We start from the raw sequence: 26,399 nt of genomic DNA on the forward strand, positions 1-26,399 counted from the left end.
TTCTCTGTGTAACCCTGGTTGACCTGCACCAGGCTGGCCTCAATCTCAGAGATTTGCCTGCCTCTGCCTCCCAAGTGCAGGGATTAAAGGCGTGTGTCACCACCACTTGGCCTAATATACAATTTTCATTTGTCATTTGGAAGTCATTTATTATAAAGATATTATAAAGATAATTCTTTTGTCTGATGACAAATAGCAGCCACAGTGATCACTCTGTGTCTCCACATTGGATAAATTCCATTTTTTTCTTGAGACACAGGCTGTCTTCTGTATTTGTGAGGTAATTTTTTTCAGTGTCTGTTGCCCCCCTCCCATGCATCAACAAATCAAGGCATATACTTACTTTAAAATACTGTGAAGCCAGGTGTGGTGGTGCACGCCTTTAATCCTAGCACTCAAGAGGCAGAAACAGATGGATCTCTATGAGTTTGAGGCCAACCTGGTCTATATAGTGAGTTCTACAATAACCAGAGTGACATAGTGAGATCCTCTCACCAGATAATAATAATAAGTGAATCTTAAAAAATTAAAATGCAGTGAGATTACAGAAGAGTGAGGATAGCCCTGCTGATCTCAAATCATCTGAGGCACAAAATTTATAATACTTACGCCTTTGCACACATAAACTCATGCCCGAGTGCACACACGCACACAGCAGTTTACCTCTGTGATATCAGAAAGTCAACTGATACAAGGAAATTGCTTAATACAAATCTTAACTCATTGGAGCTTGATATTACCTGTTTAAAAATTATTGGGAGACACACACACATAAACACACACACACACACACACACACACACACACACACACACACACATTTAATTAATTTTATTTTTTCCCTCTGAAACGGGATTTCTCTGTGTAGTCCTGGCTGTCCTGGAACTCGCTTTGTAGACCAGTCTGGCCTTGAATTCGGAAATCCATCAGTCTCTGCCTCCCAAGTGCTGGGATTAAAGGCATGTGCCACCACCGCCCAGCTTTTGGATATGCTTTCAAGTATAGAGCTTTATACTGATGTAAACTTTATACTGATGTTATTTATTCTGTGGGAAGAGGCTTCTTCCCAATGCTGGCTTCCATCATTCTCTTCTCCAAACCCAGGGCCTTGAGTTTGCTCTCCACTTGTAGCCCCACAGTGGTTTTCCTGCTGCGGTTTACAAAGGCATACAAAAAAGCAGTTCTTTACTGGCTTTCCTGGAGCTGCCTGGGAGAACCTTAACCATCATTAAATAAATCCCTTTGCATCTACAGGAGTATGTTACTTGAGTGACAAATGAACATTGGCTGAGTCACAAGGCAGTGCCTGTAGTTTTGAGTTCCTTCTCTTGTACTCCTGAGTCAGGGGCTGTATTTCACATGGACTCCCTTCCTCAAAGACCTAAACTTTCTGCCTCTCCTACAGCTTGAGATGATGTTTTTTCCTTCATTTTGTATTAAGAGATGAGGTCTTGGCTATATTGTTCTGCCTAGCTTAAAATTCACAGCAGTCCTCCTACTCCATCTCCCGAATGATGAGATTATAGGCATGTGCCACCATGCCAGGTAGATGGTACTTCTTTCAACATGTTCTCACTTCCCCAGGATCTCTCAGAGTGAATGCTGGACAGTGCTTAAGTTCTATGTTCTCATTAATTAGTTGACTTAGTTTTTTGAGACAGGGTCTCATCTATCATTGAGTGGCTGACATTGAACTTCTGAGGCTTCAGTCAAGGCCTGGTATTTATTCTTTGAGGCTTTCATACAGGATATTTTTATACTTTTTCCTGTCTTCCAACTTCTCCCAGGTTTCCAGGTTTCCTCCGTTCCCACCCACCCAATTTCATGTTCTTTCTTTCTCATTTCAAAAAACTTAAACTATTTTCTCCTTTATGGGTGTTTTGTCTGCATGTATGTCCTATGTACCATGAGTATGCAGTGCCTGAGGAGGCCCGAAGAGGATGTCACATTCCCTGGGACTGGGGCAACAGACTATTCTGAGCCATGTAAGTGCCAGGAATTGAACCCAGGACTTCTAGAAGAGAAGCCGGTGTCCTCAACCACTGATCCATCTCTCCAGTTCCCTCTTTCTCTCTCTCTTTTTTTTTTTTAAAAAGAAAGCCACTGAAAACATGGAGTCTGATTGGTGTTGGCCAACTACTCCTGAGCGTGGGGTGAAACTTTCCTTCTCTTTGGTTGAGAATTTGTCTAGAAGTTAAAATCTATATTTTTCTTTAGTGTGTATGGGTGCTTTGCCTGCAAGTGTGTAATATGACATTAAAAAAAAGTAATTGTCTAGTTTGTTGTTTTATTTTAAACTTGAGCAGAAAGTGTGCTCTATAGGGCTTATTTAAAGTTACTTTCCCAGTTATTAGGCCTACTGAGAGCCTTAGTTCAGACATCCTTAGAGATCTTTCTGATCTCTGCTCTACTGTGGCTAGCTTTGACTTTGGGCAGGCCCATGGGGTGACTGAGGTAAGAAGTATAAGTCAGAGAAATGCATCCCCACTTCAGTTCTTCAAGCAGAAGTCCATGGATCAGCATTTGGTCTTGAGTCACATGCCTGTGCCTGAAGCCATTATCTGTTAGAAGGAGGGATGTGACAAAGCTGTGTCTGAATGGTCCCTGGGTTGGTTTCTTGTAATGGTGGGATGTTACCAACAGTGATTACACCAGACAGAGGTTTCCCTTACCAGAAGGCACAACCAGTTGGTCTCCATCAAAAGTTTCTTCACAGTGCCTTCCCAAGCCAAGCAAAACCAGTTTGGCATGTGTCCCGTAGCTTCTGCTTGAAGCAGACCACTCTGACTCAGTGCTTGAGAAGAATCAGAAATGATGGTTTTTGCTTGGTGTGACAACATACAGAATGAAGTTGAATTCTTGTTGATGTGCTTAGAACACAACAATAAAAATGGACTCTTCTAATGGTTTACTTAGAAGCATTAAAATATACTTCATGTATGAATACCTTATTTATTTTTATTTTTATGTGCATTGGTGTTTTGCCTGCATGTATATCCGTGTGAGGGTGTCCAATACCCTGGAGGTAGGGTTACAAGCAGTTGCAAGCTGCCGTGTAGATACTGGGAATTGAACTTAGGTCTTCTCGAAGAACAGCCAGTGCTCTTAACCGCTGATCCATCTCTCCAGCCCCTTTAAAAATTGTTTTTTTATTTTTTATTTTTTTAATGTGTGTTAGTGTTTTTGCCTGCATGTATGTCTATATGAGGGTATTGGATTCCCTGGAATTAGAGTTACAGACAGTTGCGAGCTGTCATGTGGGTGCTGGGAATTGAACCCAGGTCCTCTGGGAAAGCAGTCAGTGCTCTTAACCACTGAGCCATCTCTCCAGCCCCATGGATTTTTTTATGTTTAAAAAAAAATAATAACCATCTAACTAGAATTTCTCTATTAGTCAGACACTATATTGTAAGGGAATGATTTCAACCAAGCTTTTCCTAGAACCTACCAGTTGTTCATATCATCACTAGGGTGCAGGATAACACTATTTATCACATGCACACTTTTTTTGGAGAGGGAGCCAGAATTATACTGGAGAAAATGATGTCTATGTTTTCATTAGAAGCTATATTTTAGAGCTGTGACAGTGTGCATCTGAAATCCCGGCAGGAGAATGGACTTAAGGTCATCTTCAGCTAGATAGCAAATCCGGGATACCTGGGAATCATGAGTTCCTGTATCCAAAAAGGAAAAAAAGATGGGACAGTGAGATGATTCAGTGGTGCTTGCCACCAAGCCTGTCAGCCTGAATTTGATCCCTGAGACCCATGTGCTGGAAAGAGAGATTGAACACCTGCAAGTTGTGCTTATGTAAATACACTCTGTGGCTCGCCTATACCCACGCATACATGCACGCACACAAGTAAATGTAATTAAAACTAACTTAAATAGGATGCCACGCCCTCTTTCTTCCATTAGGCAAGAGGAAAGATGTAGTATGTAGATTTGTTTCTTCCTATTTTCTGTGTATGTATGAGTGCCTGTGTGTATGCCTATGTATCATGTGTGCTGGTTCCCACAAAGGCCAGAAGAGGATGTCAAACCCCTGTAACTGGAGTTGTAGGAGTTGTTGTGAGGTGTCCATTTGCATGCTGGAAACTGAACTCAGGTTCACTACAAGAGCGGCAAGTGCTCATAAGCCGTCATTCAGCCTCAGGTTTCCCAGTTGCTAATCTATAAATTATTTCAGTGACACTGGGCCTTAGGCATACTAGGTAAGCACTCTTTTACTAGGATGTATCCCAGCCTCATTTTTAAATAAGAAAAATCAAAATGCTAAAACCTGGTATTGCTTGGTTTCTTCTTTTAGGCTCGATTTTACTCTCCAGCTACCATATTTATTGATGAGATAGATTCTATTTGTAGCCGCCGAGGGACTTCTGAAGAACACGAGGCAAGCCGCAGGGTGAAAGCTGAGCTGCTGGTTCAAATGGACGGTACGCACATCTGTGCATAGACTGACTTGGGATGGGGGCTGGCTGCGTATGCTCTTCCAGTCAGTCAAGTTGTTTGTAGTGCTAGACCAGCATATTCAGTATGTATTAGAACTCCAGAAGGATGAAGGGCAGGCGTTCAGGGCATAGAGATCAGTAGCAGTCGATGGATATTCTTGAGTGGGTGACCTGTCAGAAATAATGGCATCCACATACCTCTCTTTGACATGTATATTGATTATTTTTAGCCACAGAACAAATGGACATAAAATGCAAACAGATTGGCCTTAGAGGTTATGTATGTACTTGGAATACTTTTTAAAAATGTATTCACAGTTTATGTATATGAGTGTTTGTTTTCATGTATGTTTGTGCATCTTGTGCATACTTGGTGGCAGAGGAGGCCAGAAAAGGGTGTCAAAACCCCTGGAACTGGAGTTGTGAGCTGCCACATGGTGCTGGAAATTGAACTCAGGTCCTCTGGAAAAGCAGCCAGTGCTCTTAATCACTGAAGTATCTCTCCAGCCTGATAGGGTTTTTTGTTTTTGTTGTTTTTTTGAGACAGTGTCTACACAGTTTTGGCTGCCCTGAGTTTTGGCTGTCCTGAGACTCTGTAGATCAGGCTGGCCTCAAATTCACAGAGATCTGCTTGCCTCTGCCTCCAAGTGCTGAGATTTAAGGAATGCACCACCATGCCCAGTGATTTTTTTTTCCTTTTTCTTTTTTAAGTAATTGGTAAGTGATTGACTGAGCTGGTGTTTTCATTAAATCTCTTGTGGGTCATATTTGTACATATTTGTGTACTGCAAAACCTTTCATTTTCTTTGGGTCACATACTCACGAGTCTTAGGGAGGCTGGGAGACTGCACTGCCCTGAATCAGTATGTACAGATTTCAGTCTGTTCAGAACTGAGCTTTCCCGGGTGGTGGCGCACACCTTTAATCACAGCACTCGGGAGGCAGAACCAGGAGGATCTCTGTGAGTTCGAGGTCAGCCTGATCTACAGAGCGAGATTCAGGACAGGCACCAAAACTACACAGAGAAACTGTCTTGAAAAACAAACAAACAAACAAAAAAGAACTGAGCTTTATTTCATGAGTCCCATTCAGTAACTTTTATTCTCTCTACCCTTTTAGGTGTTGGAGGTGCTTCAGAAAACGAAGACCCTTCCAAAATGGTTATGGTTCTGGCAGCTACTAATTTTCCCTGGGATATAGATGAAGCTTTAAGACGGCGTCTTGAGAAAAGAATCTACATTCCTTTACCATCAGGTATTATGACTCTTTTCTGGGAGCTCAAGTTATTAAGTAGATTTTATAATTTAAAATTTATACTAGCCTTCCTTGAGGAGGCAGATACATGTGTTTTGATACATCTAGAACCTGGAAGCCTTGAAAACTTGATAAGCACACACTTGCTCCAAGAATTGAAAAACAATTTCTAATACTTTGTGGGCTTGAGGCGGACATGGTAGCTTATGCCTATAAATCCTAGTACTTTTAGGCTGAGGCAGGAGAATGATGAATTCAAGGCCAGCCTAAGTTCCATTATGAGATCATCCTTAAAACTATATCAGAAAGTAGGCTTGAGCAAAATACACAATATTCTGTTCCCATTGAATGTAAATTTTCAACTGTGTTTCTCCCATTAGCAAAAGGCAGGGAAGAATTGTTAAGAATAAGTCTTCGAGAGCTGGAACTGGCTGATGATGTTAACCTTGCAAGCATCGCAGAAAACATGGAAGGTTACTCGGGGGCGGACATTACCAACGTATGCAGGTGTGTAGTTCTCACTTTCGGTTTTTGTAAGCATAAACTTCAGTTGTGTTTATATTAAGGCAGATGACCTACCCTGGCTGGGAGATAGAGCTCATTTGTAGTGTTTGTCTAGCATGCAAGCCCTGAGTTTGATCCCTGGCATTACAAGAATTCCAACTCTACACTGCAATATATTGATGGTTACAAGTTGGTTTTAAGTTAGTGTTAACAGGTGTTGGCTAGATATTTGCATTTGATGATCCACAGTCCATTTGAAAGCTCTGAGTTCAAGAAGCATTGCTTCCCTGCAGTGTTAGATGGGAAATGACTCACAGGATACAGTAATACTGTAGTCTTGGAGTCATGAATCCATGTAATCACCATGTCCTAAATGTAACTGGAGTAAGCTCTTTGTCCAGTTGGCGCAACAAGGCGTGGCCCTAATCTAAGTCTCAGGGCCTTGACTATACTAGCTTCCACATTTCTAAGTGAGCACATCACTCAGAATACGGGAATCAGAGATTATGTATACAATGAGGTTACTACCTCTATACATACATGGTGACTGCAGTTAATGGTGAACTTGGTCCGAGAAAGAAATTGCATGAGCTGGGTTTGTGGCTTAGGTAGTAGAATACTTTCACTTGCACGAAGCCTTGGATTTGGTCCTCAGCACACATAAGATGTGGTGATGCAGGACTGTAATCCTAGCACTCAGGACATGGAGGCAGGAGAATCAGAAGTACAAGATCATCCTTAGCTACACTGCCAATCTAAGGTCAGTCTGGGCTACATGAAACTTTTTCTCTAAGAGTGTGGCCCTGGTTGTCCTGGAACTCACTCTGTAGACCAGGCTGGCCTTGAACTCAGAGATCTACCTGCCTCTGCTTCCCATGTGTGTGCCACCATTGCCCAGCTTATGAAAGACTGTCTTGATGTTAAGTTTCTGTAATAGGGGGGAAAGGGAAAACATGCCTGATTTCCCTTATATGGAGAAAATGTTTAATTTTCTAGCTAACATTCCTTTCTGTCTTCATGGTGAATACTTATTTTTTTTTTTAAGATTAATTTATTTTAAGAATGCAAGTGCTCTATATGAATGTACAACTTTATGCCAGAAGAGGGCATCAGATCCCACTAGAGATGGTTGTGAGCCACCATGTGGTTACTGGGAATTAAACTCAGGACCTCTGGAAGAACAGCCAGTGCTCTTAGATACCGAACCATCTTTCCAGATCCCAAATACCTATTCTTTATTGAACACATAAGGAAATGCAATTGCAAGCTGCTTTATTATATCTTTTTACTTTATCTTGAACTGTCTTCACCATTTATTACTTGAATTAATTAGTATACTTATTTCATTATGGAAGATTTCTTCATTATGGAAGATTTCACTGCTAAAAAGCAACTCAAAGCAGGCCTTGTTTTCCAATGTAAGTTGCAATGCAGTATTAATGTTACGTATATAATGTGGGTAAGATCTTAGAGAATTTGACAGTTTTTAAATTCAATTAAAGTAACACTTTGGTCTTTTTTAAAACTTAATACCTAGGGATGCATCCTTGATGGCCATGAGAAGGCGTATTGAGGGTCTAACTCCAGAAGAAATCCGAAACCTTTCAAGAGAAGAAATGCATATGCCTACCACCATGGAGGATTTTGAAATGGCTTTAAAGAAAGTTTCTAAGTCAGTATCAGCTGCAGACATTGAAAGATACGAGAAATGGATAGTTGAGTTTGGATCATGCTAACTAACTTCTCACATGTAAATTGTGAGAAATCTGCCTTAAGTCTGAAAAATAATTAAATGTAGTATTTCATTGCACTGAGTGCTATATTTTTTTAAACTTTCATAATGGTGTGATTTTTAAATTCTGAATAAAGGCAATGTTTTTCAGCTGCATATTGTTTTAATTTAGCACTGCTTGATTTCTGCTAAGTACAACATCTCTCCCTCTGCATTTTGCTGTTGTATGGTAATAACTGAAAGCTAGCCAACACACTTGCAGCTAACTAAAGCATAGCCAGACCTAGTGTATCTTTCTTCTCATCTGGTATCATGGTAGCTTCTCTTCCCTTTCCGTCAGAGTAAGAATAGGACTCTTGGGGCTGGAGAGATGGTTCAGTGGTTCAGAGTGCATACTGTTCTCACAAAAGCCTAATTTCAGTTCCTAGCACCCATGTTGAGTAGTTTCAAGGGAATACAGTGCCTCTAGGATCCTTGGAACTCACATGGATGTGCACAAACACAGAAACACACACATCCCATAATTAATTAAAACAATCCAGCTAGGGCTAGGGATATAGTTCATTGCTAGGGTTCTTGCCTAGCATGCATTAAGCCTTAAGTTTGATCTCCAGCTCTGCATACAGCCAAGCATAGTGTTACCTGCCTGTAATTCCAGCATGTAGGAGAATGCAAGATTGAGGTCTTGCTTAACTACTTAGTGAGTCTGAGACCAGCCTGCACTACATACAAAAAGTACCAAAACCAAGACAAGATTAAACTTCATTATCACACTTGTCATCCTCCCCCCTCCTCTCTCTCCTCAGCAGGCCTGGAGCTTTCCTGTTTCTTGGTTCAAATCCCTACTATTGTAGGAAGAAAAAAAAGCAAAACAGCAAGCTTGGGCCATGTTTCCAAAATGAATTATAACCAAAAACCTGAGACAATCTCACTATGTGGTCTATCAAGGTCTTCCTCCTTGTCATTAAGTAATGGGATTACAGATGTGCTCTACCATATCTGGCTTTCAAAACTTTAATGGAAAAAAAATAAAAACCGCACAGAGTAAGATGTGTGTGCTAGATAACATTGAAATAGGCCAATCTGAGTGACCAATAACAAGATGAAATATGTTTATAAACAGCACCATACTTACAACCAGAAGGCTGAGGCCACACTCTTTAATTCCATGATGATGATAGCTTCTTTGAAAGATCTGAGCTTCACTTTGTCACGTGAATGAGAGGAGCTATACCACACCACTATATAGCGAGTGATTCTCACTTCGGTAAACTTAACCCAAACAGCTCTACTTTTATCTTATTAAGGGAAGGGAAGGAGGGCTGGAGAGAGAACTGTGTGGTTCAAATGCTGTCTGCTCTTGCAGACCACCCAAGTTTGGTTCCTAGTGCCCACGTCAGGCAGCTCACAACCACTCTAAATCCAGCTGTAGCGATCCAATGCCCTTTTTGGCCTCAACTGGCATTTGTACGCATGTGCACATAGCTGCCCCTCCCCCCCCCCGGGGGGGGCCCCCGTCCCATTAATTAAAAATAAAGCAATTGTTTTTTTAAAAAGTTTATTTTAGAGTGAGAACATGTCACTACTACTTTTAAGTCCTGGTGCATTCAGGGTAAGCAGTTTTGGCACAGACACAGACCATGATACACTTTGGTGATTTCATACTGAGTCTTGTGTGTGAGATAAAGGCACATTGTACTGAGAAAAAAAAAAGTGTTAAGTTCTTCAGCTTTTAAAGTAGAATTTTTCATAAAGTGCTTCTTATCAAACCTTCCAATAGTAATCACATGGATAGTTTCCACAGCAAAGGCACCTGGAGCTGCTGGCAGCGTGGCGTTCTGTCTCGCCGTTTTGTTCTGGTTATTTCAGTCACATCTTCTTTTCCACTTAAATTTTCCCTTAATAATTCATCTTCTGAACAGCCAGCCCGTGTGTGGAGCGAGGTGAACTCTAACTTGGCACTGTAAAGATCAGTTTTCAGGCAGTCTTAGGAACCTGGCAATTTCTATGTATAAACTGATTAATGATTTAAATAAAATGGTATTCGAATGGCAAGTCTGGAGACAATAGAGCAATCCAGAGTCCGTGGCTGGAGACGGCGTTTTAAATACATGTTTTATCTTGGAGTTTTTCTGCTGTTTTCTCAGAGCCCTCTGGATATAAGATGATAGGTGCCACAGGCATTACGTTCATTTTATCCACCTGAAGAATTCCTCTGCAACACAAGATAAGTCGTTATTGCCAGGGTCACACATCTCCAGAAGGCTGGTGTACAACAGCACCCCTTCAAGAGTACAGTCCACCTTCCCTCTCATGGTTTATACAGGCTGTACCAAGTCTTGGCTCCAAGTTCTCTGTAACCAAACACACTGAGGGACTAGAAGGGAAGAGATCACGGCCTGGTCCTACAGGAAGGAGAGCACAGTCTTCAGGGCAAGAACTGTCATCACCCCAGACTGGTACAGGCTGGGGAAGAGGAAAGCCCAGGCAGCTTTCTAGTCGCTGTCCACTGAAGCACAACCTCAGTCTTTAGATGGTTCTTTTTGTCACTGAAATCCGTGACCACACAGTAGGCTTTCATAGTGAACCCAAGATCTTCCACTACCATTTCCAAGTTTCTCCCATTACAACAGCAACCGAGCTCGGCTTAAAATCAAGCTGACTGCAAGTGGTGCTCAGACTGCTGCTCTCAGTTACTCTGTATGGCACACAACATCTGCCGTTTTACTGTACAATGCCGCAGCTCTCAGTTACTCTGTACGGCACACAACATCTGCCGTTTTACTGTACAATGCCGCAGCTCTCAGTTACTCTGTACGGCATACAACATCTGCCGTTTTACTGTACAGTGCCGCAGCTCTCAGTTACTCTGTACGGCACACAACATCTGCCGTTTTACTGTACAATGCCGCAGCTCTCAGTTACTCTGTACGGCACACAACATCTGCCGTTTTACTGTACAGTGCCGCAGCTTGCTTCATTTTGGGTGCGAGCGCTGATACACACTGACTCCATCTTGCTCTTGCAGCTCACTTCCCAGCAGCTGTTGGGCACAGGCTTGCGGCAAAGGCCGGTGACTGAGTTGAGTGGGTTGACTAGCTCCTGACTTAGCAGATGAGAAGTGGGTTGACTAGCTCCTGACTTAGCAAATGAGGAGCATATGGGCGTAGAGACACTAGAGAAACCAGGCCAGTGAAGTTACCAAGCACTCCAGATCCACAGATGATGCAGTCCCCTCATCTGTGTCCTGTATGAGCCAGGTGTGGTGGCACACACCTAGAATCCCAGGAGGCGCAGGCTGGAGGGTCATTCATGAGTTCAAAGCCAGCCTGGTCTACATAGGGAGACCCATCCAAAATACCCAAGCTGAACAATAAAAAGAGCGGGTACTTAAGACTGAAGTATGGCAGCACCCATAAACTAAGCAGTCATCAGGCCATCAGGATTAACAGGTAACCAATGTTCCTAAACCTGTTCCTGCCCGACAAGACCTACTGGAACTGCTATTCCCAGGACACTGCCTAGAGCCAGCACTCTACGTGGACAGCCTAGCCAGTGTCTGAATAGCTAATGGAATGTGCTGATACCTAACGGTGGGCAGTGAGCGCAACTCCACAGGCTCTCTGCCCCTTGCCCTCAGAATTCTGTGGCCACTTTAACCCTTCCCTGGCCATTCAGCAAAATAACTCTGTGACCTGTCATGTGAGAGCTGAGTCAGGAGTTATTAGGAGTAGAGTGAACTGAAAGAACCTGTTTGCCAGTAGCCACAGAGAGCCCATGAAATCAAGGACACCCAGGCTTGCTGGCACACATCTGCAATCCTAGCACTTGGGACGTGCAGGTAGAGGATCAGGAGTCCAAAGCCATCCTCAGCTTCATGGTCAAGTTTGGGGCCAGCCTGAGCTACATTAGTCCCTGCCCCATACAAGCAGCAGAGGGAGGGCATTTGGTGCTTTTGTCTCTGTTCCGAGTGGGGCTGCGGTGAAGACCCTGCTGGGCTCCTGACACGGACTGAACTGATGCTTTGGAGGTGAGACAGTGGGTAATGGTTTTACTGACTCCATGCACGCAGCATTCCCAGTGTTCCTGGTCATTTCTGCTCCACGGAGACTTAGCAATACCTCGTCATCGTTGGATCTCTGAAAGTACTGTGATCTCAAGTAGTACATTGATGTATTTTAATTCCCTTAAAATTGGAAAATGGGCTATAAAAAGTTATTTTTTCCTCCCATTGTCTTACTCTAATTTTATACTTTCTACTATAAAATACAGTGAATATAACTTTTTTTTTTTTTACCCCAATTCTCTGTGTAACAGCCCCTGCCTCCTGAGTGCTGGGATTAAAGCAGTGTGCCACCAATACCCAGCACTATAACTTACTTTTTTTTTTTTTTTTGGTTTTTCGAGACAGGGTTTCTCTGTGTAGCTTGCGCCTTTCCTGGAACTCGCTTTGTAGACCAGGCTGGCCTCGAACTCACAGAGATCCGCCTGGCTCTGCCTCCCGAGTGCTGGGACTAAAGGCATGCGCCACCACCGCCCGGCTAACTTACTTTTTAATAGTTAAGATTAATAATGTCTCAAAAGCAAGAAGTACTTACTTGTTCTCACAAACTGGGAAAAGCACCTTTAACACGGTTATGACTCCTGTTGCTCCCAGAACTCCAACGACCATGACGTTGAGAAACATGAAGAACACTGGGAACACACTGCCCCAGAAACGACAGAGCACTTTCCGGAGCTTTTCCATCCACTGGCACATTACCTGGAAGGAGGGTTTGGGTCAGAAAGGACAGTTCCATAAACCACAATTTAAAATTTCTCTTTGCTTTTGAAATGGAATCTCTATGGAGCCCTGGCTGCCTGGAACTCATTGTGTAGACCAGGCTGGCCTCAAACTCTTAGAGATCTGCCTGCCTCTGCCTCCCAAGTGCTGAGATTAAAGGTGTATGCCACCATACCTGGCAAAATTTCTTAATGTTTAGGCTTTGGGTGGACACAAACAACCTGTGTCTTGATTATAACAGTGTTATGTGTGTCAAAGCTAACTCAAGAAAAAAAGTAAATAAACAAAGAAGCCTGGTTTGAGGTAAAAATTTCAAAAATGAGTGCTTTTCCCTAGTTCCACATGATGGGGTGGGGGAACCACAGGACACATATAACATGACAGCAAAATTTTATTTTAAAATGTACCGAAATAAATTTTTTTACAATCTTAAAAAAATATATTCCCAAGACACACGCTGTGTAACAAGTCAAAGGAGTATTAATGCTCACACACTAGTGAGAACTGTCCACTGTTGCAGGTCTACAGTCAAGGAGTATTAATGCTCACACACTAGTGAGCAGGTCTACAGTCAAGGAGTATTAATGCTGACACACACTAGTGAGAACTGTCCACTGTTGCAGGTCTACAGTCAAGGAGTATCAATGCTCACACACTAGTGAGAACTGTCCACTGTTGCAGGTCTACAGTCAAGGAGTATCAATGCTCACACACACTAGTGAGAACTGTCCACTGTTGCAGGTCTACAGTCAAGGAGTATTAATACTGACACACTAGTGAGAACTGTCCACTGTTGCAGGTCTACAGTCAAGGAGTATTAATGCTGACACACACTAGTGAGAACTGTCCACTGTTGCAGGTCTACAGTCAAGGAGAATCAATGCTGACACACACTAGTGAGAACTGTCCACTGTTGCAGGTCTACAGTCAAGGAGAATCAATGCTGACAGACTAGTGAGAACTGTCCACTGTTGCAGGTCTACAGTCAAGGAGTATCAATGCTCACACACTAGTGAGAACTGTCCACTGTTGCAGGTCTACAGTCAAGGAGAATCAATGCTGACAGACACTAGTGAGAACTGTCCACTGTTGCAGGCTTTACTCAGCAGGTCCACATGGTTGGACCACAGTACTGAGCGCAGGTGTTTGAGATGGTCTGCACTTGGCTGTCCTGGGAGGAGGTCTTTTGCTCTACCCCTTTGCGTTTCTATAAAAACCCTGGGGCAGAGACAGTCCGGGCCTGCTGGAATAGGTTCCAGGCTCTCTAGAGGCTATCCTGTATTTTCTGTTTATCTCCACATTCTAAATCCTTCTATCTAATATTTCCTGCTGCTCTCACTCAAATCTCTGGGGAACTGTGGGGTTGGTGGGTATACGCCCTGCACCACAGTGCAAAGTGCCCAGCTAATCTAGACTCCAGCAACCCCATATCAGCAATTTGCCCTTCAGTGAGAATTACCTGCACAGACCTTACCCATTTGGGAGCAGACATATTAGGATACTCTCAGAACTCTTTCTATGGATGTAACATAAATGTTCTTAGTAGACATCACTGTAGCTTCACATGGAATACCCATCTGATTCCTTACAACACCTTGATGAAATATTTTATAGTACCTGATAGCCTAAGCGTAGGTTAACCTAAGAAACAGGTTAGAGGTTAAGAACTGCCCCCAGGTCACATAACTTGTAAGTGGCAGATCAGATTTAACCCACAGCCAATCACTGTGAGGATCCTGAGGGCACACTGTGCCTGTGTGTTACAAGGTGGGAGCTGAATGGAGATTTGAGAATGAACTATGAAACTGAAGACTCCCAACCAAATGAAATCCTGGGCCTTGATAATCATGGTCTGACTCTATCATTAAATTAGGTTTATAGAAGAAAATAGGAACACCTTGAATACCACATTAAGATTAAGATACTGGCCAGCAAGGCAGCTCAGTGAGTAACTTGTGGCCAAGCCTCATGACCTGAGTATGGTTCCTGGGGCCAGCTCCTGAAGGTTGTCCTCTGGTGAGCGTGCATGCACACCCACACCGACATAGAGAGAGAAAAAAACAAAAAACCCAAGTGAGCCAGGTGTGGTGACTCACACCTATAGTACCAGTACCCCAGAGATGGAGACAGGAAGATTATTATGAGTTTGAGCTCAGCCGAGGCTACAAACTGAAAAATAAACAAACAAAAACCAAAATGTAATGCATCCATCATTACAAGTGATCCACTATTTTAATCTTTATGGTTTCCTCCTCATTTTAAGGAGACACTTACCTTCTTCACCGTAACTGTAACTGCCTATGGTAACACCACATAAAGATAGCACTAAGCATTAGATTTACCTTGTATGAAGATGGAGGCTCTGCTCTGAGGGGAGTCTCGGGCAATTTGCCAGGTAAAGCATTGCCCTCCACAGTGGTTTCCACATTCCCAATGAGGTAATGGCTAGTGGTCTGCAAGGAACTAACGCTTCCTATTGAAGAGGGAACAAAGTTATCAAATGCTAGCAGCATGCCGGCATCTTCTGCAAGCCCTAATAGAGCATACCATAATATCTGCGATTGCTATCCTAACATATATTCCACCATGAGAGAACAAGAATCTTATTCACTTATTTAACACCAGAAGAAGAAACTCACTCAGACCACTATGCGGGGCTACAGAAGTTACGGTTCTGTCACACAGAAAATCTAAATTTTCAGTTCTGTCAGGCATGGTGCTCACTCCTGTAATCCCAGCACTTGTGAAGCAGGAGGAACACAAATTCAAGGTGACCCTGGTCTACCTATCACATTACAGACCAGGCTGGGCTACAGGGTAAGACCCTGTCGAAATAAAGAAAGGGAGACAGACAGACAGGAAGGAAGGAAATACAATAAAATGTAGAAGTTCTAGCAGTGGTAGTAGTCTACAGAATGAGTTCCAGAACAGCCAGAGCTACAGAGAAACCCTGCCTCAAAAACAGCACAACAAAATAAAAATGTAGAAGTTCAGCTTTGGTCCCACTCTCAAAGTACTTTTTAAAAAGAATCTATTTCTGAATACATTAAATAGGTAATGATATACAGCAGCATTTGTAAGTAATGACAAAAATGCCTAAGAGCACACCATAGAGGACTGGAGGGCTGGCCCTGGTTAAGAGTGCCAGCCGCTCTTTCAAAGGACCTGAGTTCAGTTCCCAGCACCCATCTTGTGACTCTAGCTCCAGGGCTCTGACTCTTTTATGGCCTCCGGAGGTATGTATACACACACAAACACACACAGAAATATTTTTTAAGTATATAAGGTAAGCTTGGTGGTGGTGGCGGCGGCGCACGCCTTTAATACCAGCACTCAGGAGGCAGAGACAGATGGTTCTCTGAGTTTCAGGCCAGCCTGGTCTGCAGAGTGAGTTCCAAGACAGCCAGGCCTACACAGAAAAACCCTGTCTTGAAAAAAGAAAAAGCATATAAGACAAAATAATTTCACTAACATTTTAAATAATGGTCTTTTAAATTACCTTTTTTGGAAAAGTTGGGAAGGGTAAACAAAATGTCACTGTCTTGGGAAATAGAATAAAGCATGCTTTCTTCCAAAGGAAGGGAAAAGTTTGAATGTCTGAGTATTCTCTGGTTCTTAACTAAAATGTCAATTTCGGTAACATCCTTTTGTTGAGCCTATGAGAAAAAAAATAAGTACCTTTTACTTTAAATAATGCCCTAGTTTAAAAATGAACTTCCTCCTTGACTTCTATAACTGAAAGGCATGTCCATTCACCCAGTTGCTCCTTACTCCCTCCCACCCTGTGAGGCATTTATACCTTCAATGCAGCTTCATTCACACATCCCTGAACCATGAACACAATCGAGTCCCTTCACTCTCTCTGTGTGCTGATGCTCATCACATTTTAAATGACATATGAACGTGAGATTTTTAAGAAAGTAAAATGCAAAAACAACAAAAATGCCACATGATTAAATCCAGACAATTCTAGGGCACTGTGGTATCTTGAATGGCCCCCCACAGGCTCATTCGTTTGAACGATTGGTCCCCAGCTGGTGGAACTGTTTGGGAAGGATTAGGAGGTGTGGCCTTGCTGAAGGAGGTATGCCACAGGGGGTGAGCTCTGAGGCCCAGTCAGTCAGTCAGTCAGTCTGTCTGTCTGTCTGTCTCTCTCCCTCTCTCTCCCTCTCTCTGTCTCTCTCCCTCCCTCCCTCCCTCCTTGCTCTCTCTGCCTGCAGATCAGGGTATAGTTCTCAACTACTTTTCCAGCACCATGCCTGTCTGGCTACGGCCACACTCCCCACCATGATGATAATGGACTGACTAAGCAAGCCCCAATTAAATGTTTTCCTCTATAAGTTGCCTTGGCCATGGTGTCTCTTCACAGCAAATGAAAAGTAACTAAGACAGGAACGTTCTTCCTCATCAAGTCAGAAAGAAAACCACTCAGCACCTGCATACACAGCACAAATTCATCCCCTTTAACAAGCATATTGTCTCACTTGTCTTCCATCAATCTCTACCACCTCTTCTTGAATAACAATTAATTGTGAACTGGAACCAGACGTCATAGGCCACTCGTGAACTAAGATCCTTACAGTGACAATTCCAAAATATTCTTTCTCTTCCAAATTTTCCAGATTTTCACTCTTCACTATTAAAAAAATAAAAAAAAAAAAAAAGCAGTGAGACTGTGGACCAAAGTTACCACCAAAGCTGTGACTGTAATTGACAATTTCTATGAGATTTACTTGGAACAAGACAGCAGCAAACACATTTTATTGGCTTCCTTCATCCTTGACCTTAACAGTCTCAGGTTTATAAAAGCAGGGATGAGCTGCCAAGTCCGTCCAGTGGCTTCCACTCATTAGAGAAGGAAATGCCTCCTGGTCTGTGATCTGAATGTGCCACGCATGCTATCGTGGCAGCGCCTTCGCTGGGGTTTCATGTTGGCTGCCAGCGAGGAGCGACACAGCACGGATGGAAAGCAAGCCACAGGACAGTCAGCTTATTCACCAAGTCACTTATTCACCCCTAAGACCCAGCCAGGGAGAGAAGACCCCACACAAGCTGTGTGGCTTTACTTTCGGGTTTTCTTTTCTTTGTTTTTGGAGTGTTCTTGATTCTTTGCACCCAGCGGGTGACTTTTTACAGCTGGAGAGGACAGGAGTAGGAAGAGGGTAAGAGGGGTCTGCAATCCCTCCGTCGTGGTGGTGGGCCAGATATGACCATATTTCATTGTATACATGGATGAAAGTCTCAAAGTTGAAGACAAAATTTAAAAGAATAAACCAGCCAGGATAGTGGTGCATGCCTATAATCCTGGCACTTGGGCAGCTGAGGCAGCAGGGGCCGGCCTGGGCACATAACAAAGCTGTCCCACAAACACATATGAAGGGGCTAGGGAGATGGTGCAGCCATTAAGAGCTGACTACTCCATCCGAGGATCTGAGCTCAGAACCCAGCACCCACAGCAGGTGGCGTAACATGGGCTCAAATGGGGACAAATGTTCCCTTCTAGCCTCTGCGGGCACCTGCAGACACATAAAACAAACCTTTAAACCTTGTTTAAAGCAACACACACCAATTTGCCACAAGATGAGCATGCAGTCGCTGCCTCTCAAATATAAGGACTAATTTGTCAAGGAAGCATACAGATATTACATTCTAAATGCACACCCAGTGGCTTAAACTCATTGTGAGCCTTGAAAGGGCTGTTCCTTCCACCCAGAACAGCTGATACCCAATTCATTAGCCATTTACCTATCCTCAGTTACAGTCTCCTCCTGAGGCTCCAGCCATACCATGCCCACAGTAGTGCAGAGAGAATATGCCACCGTGGTGTAACTCTGATTACCACCCTCCCTGCTCCAGCACTGCCAGCCAGCTCTCCCTTGGGGAGGCGCCTCACCATGGCCTCCACTCCTTTTCTGTGAGCAACTCCCTCGTGTTCTTTCCCATTCATAACTTTAAAATACCGTTTTAGTGTCTAGCTGGTTTCATTATGCTTACTGTGGTGCTGTGGATGGAACCCAGGGCTGTCTACTTGCTCACAAATGTCCTACCACAGAGCTATAGCTCCGGCACCTTAAAAAATGTTTTGAGCTGGGGCGGGCGGTCTGCACCTTCCCTATGGACACTATGTTGTCCAGACTGCTTCAAACCCAAGGACGCAGTGACTCCACCACCTCAGCCGCCCCAGCAGCTGGGACTAGGGACACACAAGTTTGGTTACCATAGTGTCCGGTTTAATAAATCAGGGTTTCAATTGCCTGTTTCCTCACTAGTGCCCCAGCCTGGTCAGCATGTCTACGCCTACAGCATAGGACATACGAGGGTCAACAGTGGAAGAGTGTAGTTTTCAATACACCAGAGTGGTAACTCTTTAGTGCCCGAATCTCATACCCCTAACGCTGCAAACATTACAAACAAAAGCCCCCACGCTGACTTCCGCCCGCAGCAGTCAGCCTTCTAAGAACACCCTCAATGATGCTTGCTGCCAGGCATGACTCCCTTGCCTAACTCCCCACCTCAGTGCCAGCTGGGCCCAGTCACTGCTTCTCACAAGCCACAGAACATTGACACCTCCCATATTCTTTAGTTTATTCAAATAAAACGGTATATCCCAACATAATATTATCTGATCCTTTAAATAACAAAAAAAAAAACCTTAAAGTTTAAAAAGAAAAAAGGGCTGAAGAGCTCGCTTCGCAGTTAAGAGCACTTGCTGCTCTTGCTGAGGACCTGGGAGCAGTTCTTAGGGCCCACGTGGCAGCTCACAATTGCCTACCACTCCAGTTCCAGGGGATCCAACATCCTTTTCTGGACTCCTTGGGCACCAGGCACACAAGTGGTACAAAGATATACATGCAGACAAAACACCACACTCATAAAAATAAATGAATCTTAAAAAAGAAACATTCTGTTGACAGATGAGTGAAAGAAATAAAGTAGGACCCATACAAACAATTAATATCTGTTAATTTTCTGCAATTGTGAATTTGCAGGATTTGGGCTCTTGCTAGTCCACATCTATGCCCACTCTTATACTATTAACCTACCAGAAACTAAATGCCAGTCTCATGAAGGAACGAGCAGTGTATCAATAATCAACATAGTTTAAATGTTATTATAGAAATAAATTCTACTATTATAGAAATAATCTATTACTTTAAAGAGGAACTTTATCACATCCAGTACTAACTTAGTATTATCAAAGACAGAGCAATGTTGGAAACAATTAGTAATACTCACCTATCAAAGTCTGACAGCTTATTCGGGTTACACCACTATTTACAGGTAAGTCATTTATATATACCTGTCCATTCTCATAGGTTATGTTAAGAACCACCTTAAAATAAAGCAGCATATACATTAATTCCAATGGTTTATAAATGACAACAAACTCTTCATGTCAAAAATATATTACCTAACTCTGTGTGTGGCAGGAGTCATAGTTTAGATATTTTTTTTGTCCCTCAAGGATTCGTGTGTTGGAAGCTTGGTCTGTCAGTGTGGTGATGTTCAGGTGGGGATCTCTAAGATACAAACCTTAGTGGTAGATGTGTAATCCCTGGGACAGTGTCTTCACAGGACCCGTGGGACCCCAGTCTCTCTCCCGTTTGGTATCTGGAATGCACACTTTTGTTCTCGCGTGAGCTCCTATCACTGTGGTATCATTGGCCATGAGACCAGAGACAAACCAGTGTCGGCAATATGCCCTTGACCCTCTGCAACTAAGTGAAAAGCAAACAACAAAAGCTTTCTTGGGTTTGCCTGAGGCTTTGGTTTTGCTTGGTTTCCTTTTTAAAATTTTATTTCTTTTTATTTTATCTGTACGGATGTTTTGCCTGCATGTATGTCTGTGCACAGTGTGTGTGTGTGTGTGTGTGTGTGTGTGTGTGTGTGTGTGTGTGTGTGTGTGTGTGTGTAGTGTCTAAGAGACAAAGAGGGTACTAGGTCCCCTGGAACTGCAGTTCCATGTTAAAGGCTAGGCTGATGTATGGAGGAGGAACAGTGTTCCACCAAGCTGCAAGCATGCTTGGCAGACCTAGCAATGGCCCAAGGGGCTACAGTTATCAGTCCCAGGCCCACCCTCCGACACCCTTGAAATAGCCTGTGTTCCCCGTGTGAAGCATTGCTTGATTGGCTTCCAGATGATTCTTCCCAGAGATTTCTGCTGACATTGCCCCATTTCTTTCATAAAAACCACATACAAGATACCATACTTCTTAATAAGCCTGCCTGGCATAAGACATAGCTTATGCAAGACCTCCTGACCCTAATTCTTCTATCTTCTTCATCTTCTCATCCCCCTTAGGGCCCCATCACTGAAGAATTACAAACAGTTGTGAGCTGCCAAATGGTTGCTGGAAATCAAACCCAATCCTCTGCAAGAGCAGCCAGTGCTCTTAATCACTGAGTCATCTTTCCAGTCCTTGGATTTTGGTTTCTTAAGACAGTCTCACTACTTAAGAAGCCCGGGCTGATTTTTAACTTGAGGTAAGCCCATGCCTCAGCCTCCAAAGTGCTGGGATTACAGGCATGAGCTGCCATTCCCAGCTTCATTAGCAGAGTGGGTAACCAGGTCAGTTATAGCCTGACACAGCTATTTCCTCAGGCATTTCACGGTAATAATGGAAAATGGACCGATATGATTAGTAAACATCCCTGACTAAATGTTATACTAAAAATAGAGTCAAAAGGAGACAAACCTGTTCTTTAGACACCTGCCCATTGTCTCTCAAGGTAGTTACATTAATTCTGATGCCATCCTGCAAAACAAAATGTAAAGGTTGGGTAGATACACATTTATAAATTGAAAATAAACCTGTTGTAGAATATTATTTTAAGGTGTGATACTTTTGTTTTATGTTGCATTTGTTTAACTCTGTGAAGCTGTGTTACTGTGCCTGTCTAAAACACCTGATGGTCTAATAAAGAGCTGAACAGCCAATAGCAAGGCAGGAAAAAGGATAGGTGGGGCTGGCAGGCAGAGAGAATAAATAGAGGGAGAAATCTGGGAGAAAGAAAAAGTAGCTAGAGAAGGGAGAGTACTCCAGTGGCCAGCCACCGAGTAAGAGTAAGATTTACAGAAGAGAATGGGAAAAGCCCAGAGGCAAAAAGTAGATGGAGCCAGGCAGTGGTGGCACACACCTTTAATCCCAGCACTCGGGAGGCAGAAGCAGGTGGATCTCTGTGAGTTAGAGGCCAACCTGGTCTACAGAGCGAGATCCAGGACAGAGAAACCGTGTCTCGAAATCCACCCCCCCCATACCCCTAAAAAAGTAGATGGGATAATTTAAGTTAAGGAAAGCTGACTAGAAACAAGCCAAGCTAAGGCCAGGCATTCATAAGTAAGAATAAGCCTCTGTGTGTGATTTATTTGGGAACTGGGTGGCAGACCCACCAAAAGAGCAAAGACAACCAAAAACAATAACCCAGTTTTGTTTTGTTTTTTTTTTTTTGGTTTTTTTTTGTTTTTTTTTTTTTTTTTGTGTGTGTGTGTGTGTGTTTTTCGAGACAGGGTTTCTCTGTGTAGCTTTGCGCCTTTCCTGGGACTCACTTGGTAGTCCAGGCTGGCCTCGAACTCATAGAGATCTGCCTGCCTCTGCCTCCCGAGTGCTGGGATTTAAAGGCGTGCGCCACCACCACCCGGCAATAACCCAGTTCTTTAAAAATTTAATTGCTATTATTGTATGTGTGCACATGAGTGCAGGCACACATATGCCACAGTCTATGTGTGGAGGTCAGAGGACAATTTTTGGAAGTCGGTTCTCTTCTTCCACCTTTGGGTTCTGGGGATCAAACTCAAGTGGCCAGCCTTTGTAGCAGGTGCTTTTACTTGCTGAGCCCTTCACCCGGAGAATAACCAGTCCTTTTTCCATTTCTTCTGTTATTATTTTAAGATTTATTTTTATTATTTTAAACTAGGTTTGGTGGCGCATATGAGTCCAGGTGCTCTCAGATATTTAAGGCATTGGATCCCAGAGAGTGGGAGTTTAGGCAGAGAATGTTACTCTTGCCCACTACCCCTACCCCACAGAAGATTTCTACTACTCATTTCCCACTTTTCTTTACAGTTTTATTAGCTGTGTTCTTTAAACAATGCACTGCTTAGCTTTATCTCTTTCTGGGCATTATAGAAGCAGAGCAGTTTACCTGGGACTTCGTCTTGCAGTACAGTCACTCACGTGTGCAGCAACAGTCACTGATTTACAAGGCTGTGTAAGGATTCCACTGCCCATGGATACCCGTGCTTTCTTACTGAACCCACTCTGACCCCGCCGGGGCACACCTCTTGGGTAAGTGTCTGCAGCTGGCACTTTTGGTCTTGCTCAAGGTCTGATCAACAACCATTTACCCAAATACCCAAATACTTAAATCTACTGATGGCATTTTTGTAGGAAAGCACTACTGGCCACAGGGACCTGTCACTGTTAACTGAAAGCTTTTCTATTAGGAGGAGGGGTGTAGCCAATCAGTCTAGTTCGTCTGGAAGTGGGGCTGCATGATGGCAAGGTTTGAGCCATCTCACCACAGTACATTGGCCCCTTCCTCCCCCAACCCTTTTTCTATTTATGTGAGACAGACTATGTGATAGTCAATCTTCACTGTCAAGCTGACTGGACTTAGAACCACCTGGGGGACATACCTCTGGGTGTGTCTGTAAGGACATCTCCAGAGGTTTAAGATCCACCCTGAATGTGTGGGCAGGACCAGATCATGGACTACGTTGGATTGAATATAAAGAGAAAAGGGAGAAAGCACCAGCCATCCTTTCTGTTTCCTGACTGCAGGTGCGCTCTACCAGGTGCTTCCCGATCGTCTGGCTGTGCCTTCACCCATCATGGAAGGATCTACTAATCAGAAGCCATTATTCTTCTACAAGCCCACAAAAAGCCGTGTTTAGAGAATCTTCTACAGCTTCTGCTTTCCAAGAGTAAATATACACCATACTTAGTAACTTACTGTATTAAATATCTTATCGTTTGCTTAGCAACATCATGGTTTATAAAAGACGAAAGACACAGGTGTGTTTTGCTTTGGTTTTTTTCCTCAAAAAAACCAAGTTCAATTCTTTTCCTACAGATATGGAGGCATACCTCAATGGTGGAGCCTAAGAAGGTTCAAGACCCTGGGCTCAATCTCTAGCACACACACAAGCATACACTTGTGAGTGTGGTGCGTCCATGCACAAGTGAATGTATGTATGCATACACCAATCTATTTTGATACTCTTGAATGATTTCATATGCATATATTCATATACACACAACTTGTTTTGATGTTCTTGAATGCTTTCATTGAAAAAAGAGAATTCCATTTCTTACTTTCATCTGACATTAAATTCAGATCCAGCTCACAGCTCTTCCTCTGAGAACTTTTAAAAAAAGTTTATTAACCCTTATTTTTATTTTATGTGTATGGGTGTCTTGCCTGCTTTCCAAAAGGCCTAGAAAGGGAGAGAGAAAATGGTGAAGTGGGCTTGACCTTGCAGGCAAGATGTTTTTTCTGAGTGTGTGGGTAAGTTCAAATGCTTCTTAGGTTCATAAGTGATGATGAAGAATCTTCAAAATTGCAAAAGAGAGGAAATTAGTCCATACCTCCATAACTTTAAAATCACGCCATATTTATTCCTGGTGCTTGTTCATACCATTGCTTTTTACCCAGAAACAACTGTGGCTCATGTACAACTTCATATATAAGTGTGTTTAAGTCGAAATATCCAGAATGTGTCCAAACTGACCCTGAGGCTTGTTTGAAATTTCTGTACCCAGAGGAGTTATAGCATAACTCTAAAACATTAAAAGTAAAATGAAGGACTAGAGAGATGACTCAAGGGTTATTATAAAAGCACTTGTTGCAAAACCAGATGACCATGGGGAACACCGACTCCACAAGGTTGTCCTCTGACCTCCACTTCTGTGGCATATGTCCCGATCCAACATCATACACACATAACAAGCAAATTTTTAAAAATAAAAAGTGGCATTTATCATGTAAGTCACTTCTATATTTAGTGTATTCCCATCAAAATAGTAAGGTGTTCAAGCTCGTAAGTTTCAAGTCATTTGGGAAAAACTGGAACTTTATACTCTCCAAACTTCTTCTGACTATACAAACGAAGAAAGGCAAATGTCGCGGCAACAAAAGTAAACATGCGCTGCCCCTGAATATTGCAATGCCACGGTCCTCCGAGTCAGCCAGGTACAGTCACCTGCAAGGCTTGTGACACCGAGCGATTGAATCTGGTTCCCGGGGGATGCTGAAGCTCATCTCCGACCCGTGACGCAGGGAGGACCCCTCAACTAACATCCAATAAAAAGCCACGCCGGGAAACGCGAGGTCTTCTGCCTCTCCCCCTCGCCAGCCGGAGTGGCCCGGCGGCGGCCGGGGAAAGGCGCTCCCTCCCGGTCTCTGCGGAGCAGACACAGGTGGCCAGGAAAGCTGCTAACTGGCAGCACAAACGCCGTCAGGCCCAAGGGCCGGGCTCTATCCCAGGAAGCAGCCATAACAAACACCCGAGGTCACTGGCGATCGCGCAACTTTCGACAGCCAAGCCAGGCAGGAGGACCGCGACAGTTCGGGAAGCGCTACGAATCTCAAGTTGGGGTGGCTGTAGGCTTGGCCACACACTCCAGGGCGCCTGCGCGCCTTCCTCGCGTTCTCCTTCGGGCGGCCCACCCCGCCCGGCATCCCGGAGAGCCTCCCCTTCAATCCTCCGGGCGCCCAGACCCTGTCCAGCCCGGCCCCGGCCTGTCCGCCCCCGGGAGGGGACAGCGCCACCGCGACCGGCCTCCCGGAGGTCCGCAGAGGAGCGCTGCCCGCTGCGCCCGCCCGGTCCTACCTGCGGGGCTGTGGACGGCGGCCTGGGCGCGCTGGTGGTCAGCCACCCCACGGCTGGCAGCGCCACGAGCAGCAGCAGCCGGACGGGCAGCCGCGGCGCCGATAGGGCACCCTCCATCTTGGACAACACCGGCGCCGGGCGGCGGGAGGTGAGGGCGTGGAAGAACGGGAGGGGCGGGCCGGGGCCGGGGCGGGGCGATGTATGGGCGGGGTCAGGGGCGTGGCCGCAGGGAGGGAGGGGCGGGGAGGCGGGGAGGCGGGGCTGACTCCTTCCAAGTGGGGAAGGCTCCCTGAGCTTCTGAGGTTGCGCGCGCCTTTGCACGTCAAAAGCCCAGTCAAGTTTGGGGACAGTCCTGGGGCGCTTGGCGTTGGAAAGTGATTCTACAAAACAAGTGCGATTCTTTCCGGTGCCATTACTTGTGAAGAGGTGTTCTTATTTTCTCTTTCGAAGCAGGATCTCATGTAGCCTAGGCAGCCTTGTACCACTACTGATCGTGCGACTACCACCTCCTAAATGCTGGAATTACAGGAGTGCGCCACCCTCTCATCTCCTCAATCCCGCCATTACTTTTTCACTAGTATCATCAGTATGTTCATACATTTACAAAATGAAAACACAAGTAGTATGTTATAAACTGTTATGAATGAAAAATAAAACATTTAACATGTGGGAGGGGTATTCTGGTTGGCCTAGAACTCGCTATGTACACCAGGCTGGCATCCAGCTTGCGATAATCCTCTTGCCTCTGCCTCCTGCGTGTTGAGATTACAGCCAGATGCTAATTTAGCAGTTGCCATCTTTGGCTACAAATGAGAATTTCTGAGGTAGTTTTGAAGTACGGGG

The 26,399-nt window shown here is 44.1% G+C and overlaps 2 protein-coding genes across 3 annotated transcripts in view; one reads left to right on the forward strand and one right to left on the reverse strand.

Annotated features, from left to right (window-relative positions):
• The window catches only part of Katna1 (katanin catalytic subunit A1), a 33,422-nt gene extending 25,403 nt beyond the window's left edge, over positions 1-8,019 (forward strand). Inside the window, exons 8-11 of the mRNA XM_028861010.2 lie at positions 4,310-4,436; positions 5,571-5,705; positions 6,086-6,212; positions 7,747-8,019. Coding sequence (XP_028716843.1) covers positions 4,310-4,436; positions 5,571-5,705; positions 6,086-6,212; positions 7,747-7,945 — 588 coding nt within the window. The 3' untranslated portion in view covers positions 7,946-8,019. The remainder of the gene's footprint in view (positions 1-4,309; positions 4,437-5,570; positions 5,706-6,085; positions 6,213-7,746) is intronic.
• Positions 8,020-9,482: 1,463 nt separating this feature from the next.
• On the reverse strand, positions 9,483-25,710 carry Ginm1 (glycoprotein integral membrane 1). Of its 2 annotated transcripts, none has more exons than XM_028861034.2 (8): positions 25,557-25,710; positions 21,421-21,480; positions 19,961-20,057; positions 17,209-17,360; positions 16,224-16,380; positions 15,067-15,200; positions 12,540-12,703; positions 9,483-10,156 (listed from the first exon to the last, which is right to left on the reverse strand). In XM_028861034.2, exons 1-8 carry the CDS (start codon positions 25,671-25,673, stop codon positions 10,045-10,047), a joined length of 993 nt encoding a protein of 330 aa, XP_028716867.1. In that variant the 5' UTR covers positions 25,674-25,710; the 3' UTR covers positions 9,483-10,044. The 2 variants fall into 2 exon arrangements, with proteins under 2 accessions (XP_028716867.1, XP_028716878.1); XM_028861045.2 differs by having other exon boundaries at positions 15,067-15,197; positions 25,557-25,708.
• Between the last annotated feature and the right edge of the window lie 689 nt (positions 25,711-26,399).

Source organism: Peromyscus leucopus, chromosome 8a (genome assembly GCF_004664715.2).
Source record: "Peromyscus leucopus breed LL Stock chromosome 8a, UCI_PerLeu_2.1, whole genome shotgun sequence".
NCBI classification, from domain to species: domain Eukaryota; kingdom Metazoa; phylum Chordata; class Mammalia; order Rodentia; family Cricetidae; genus Peromyscus; species Peromyscus leucopus.

Coding starts and splice junctions, on each gene's coding strand:
- Ginm1 (XM_028861034.2), bottom strand. CDS start 25,673: ATGGAGGGTGCCCTATCGGCGCCGCGGCTGCCCGTCCGGCTGCTGCTG. Junction 17,361..19,960: donor AAGCTGTCAGACTTTGATAG/GTGAGTATTACT, acceptor TTTTTTTAATAG/TGAAGAGTGAAAATCTGGAA. Junction 12,704..15,066: donor AGCCTCCATCTTCATACAAG/GTAAATCTAATG, acceptor CCCTCCTTCCAG/GTAATGTGCCAGTGGATGGA.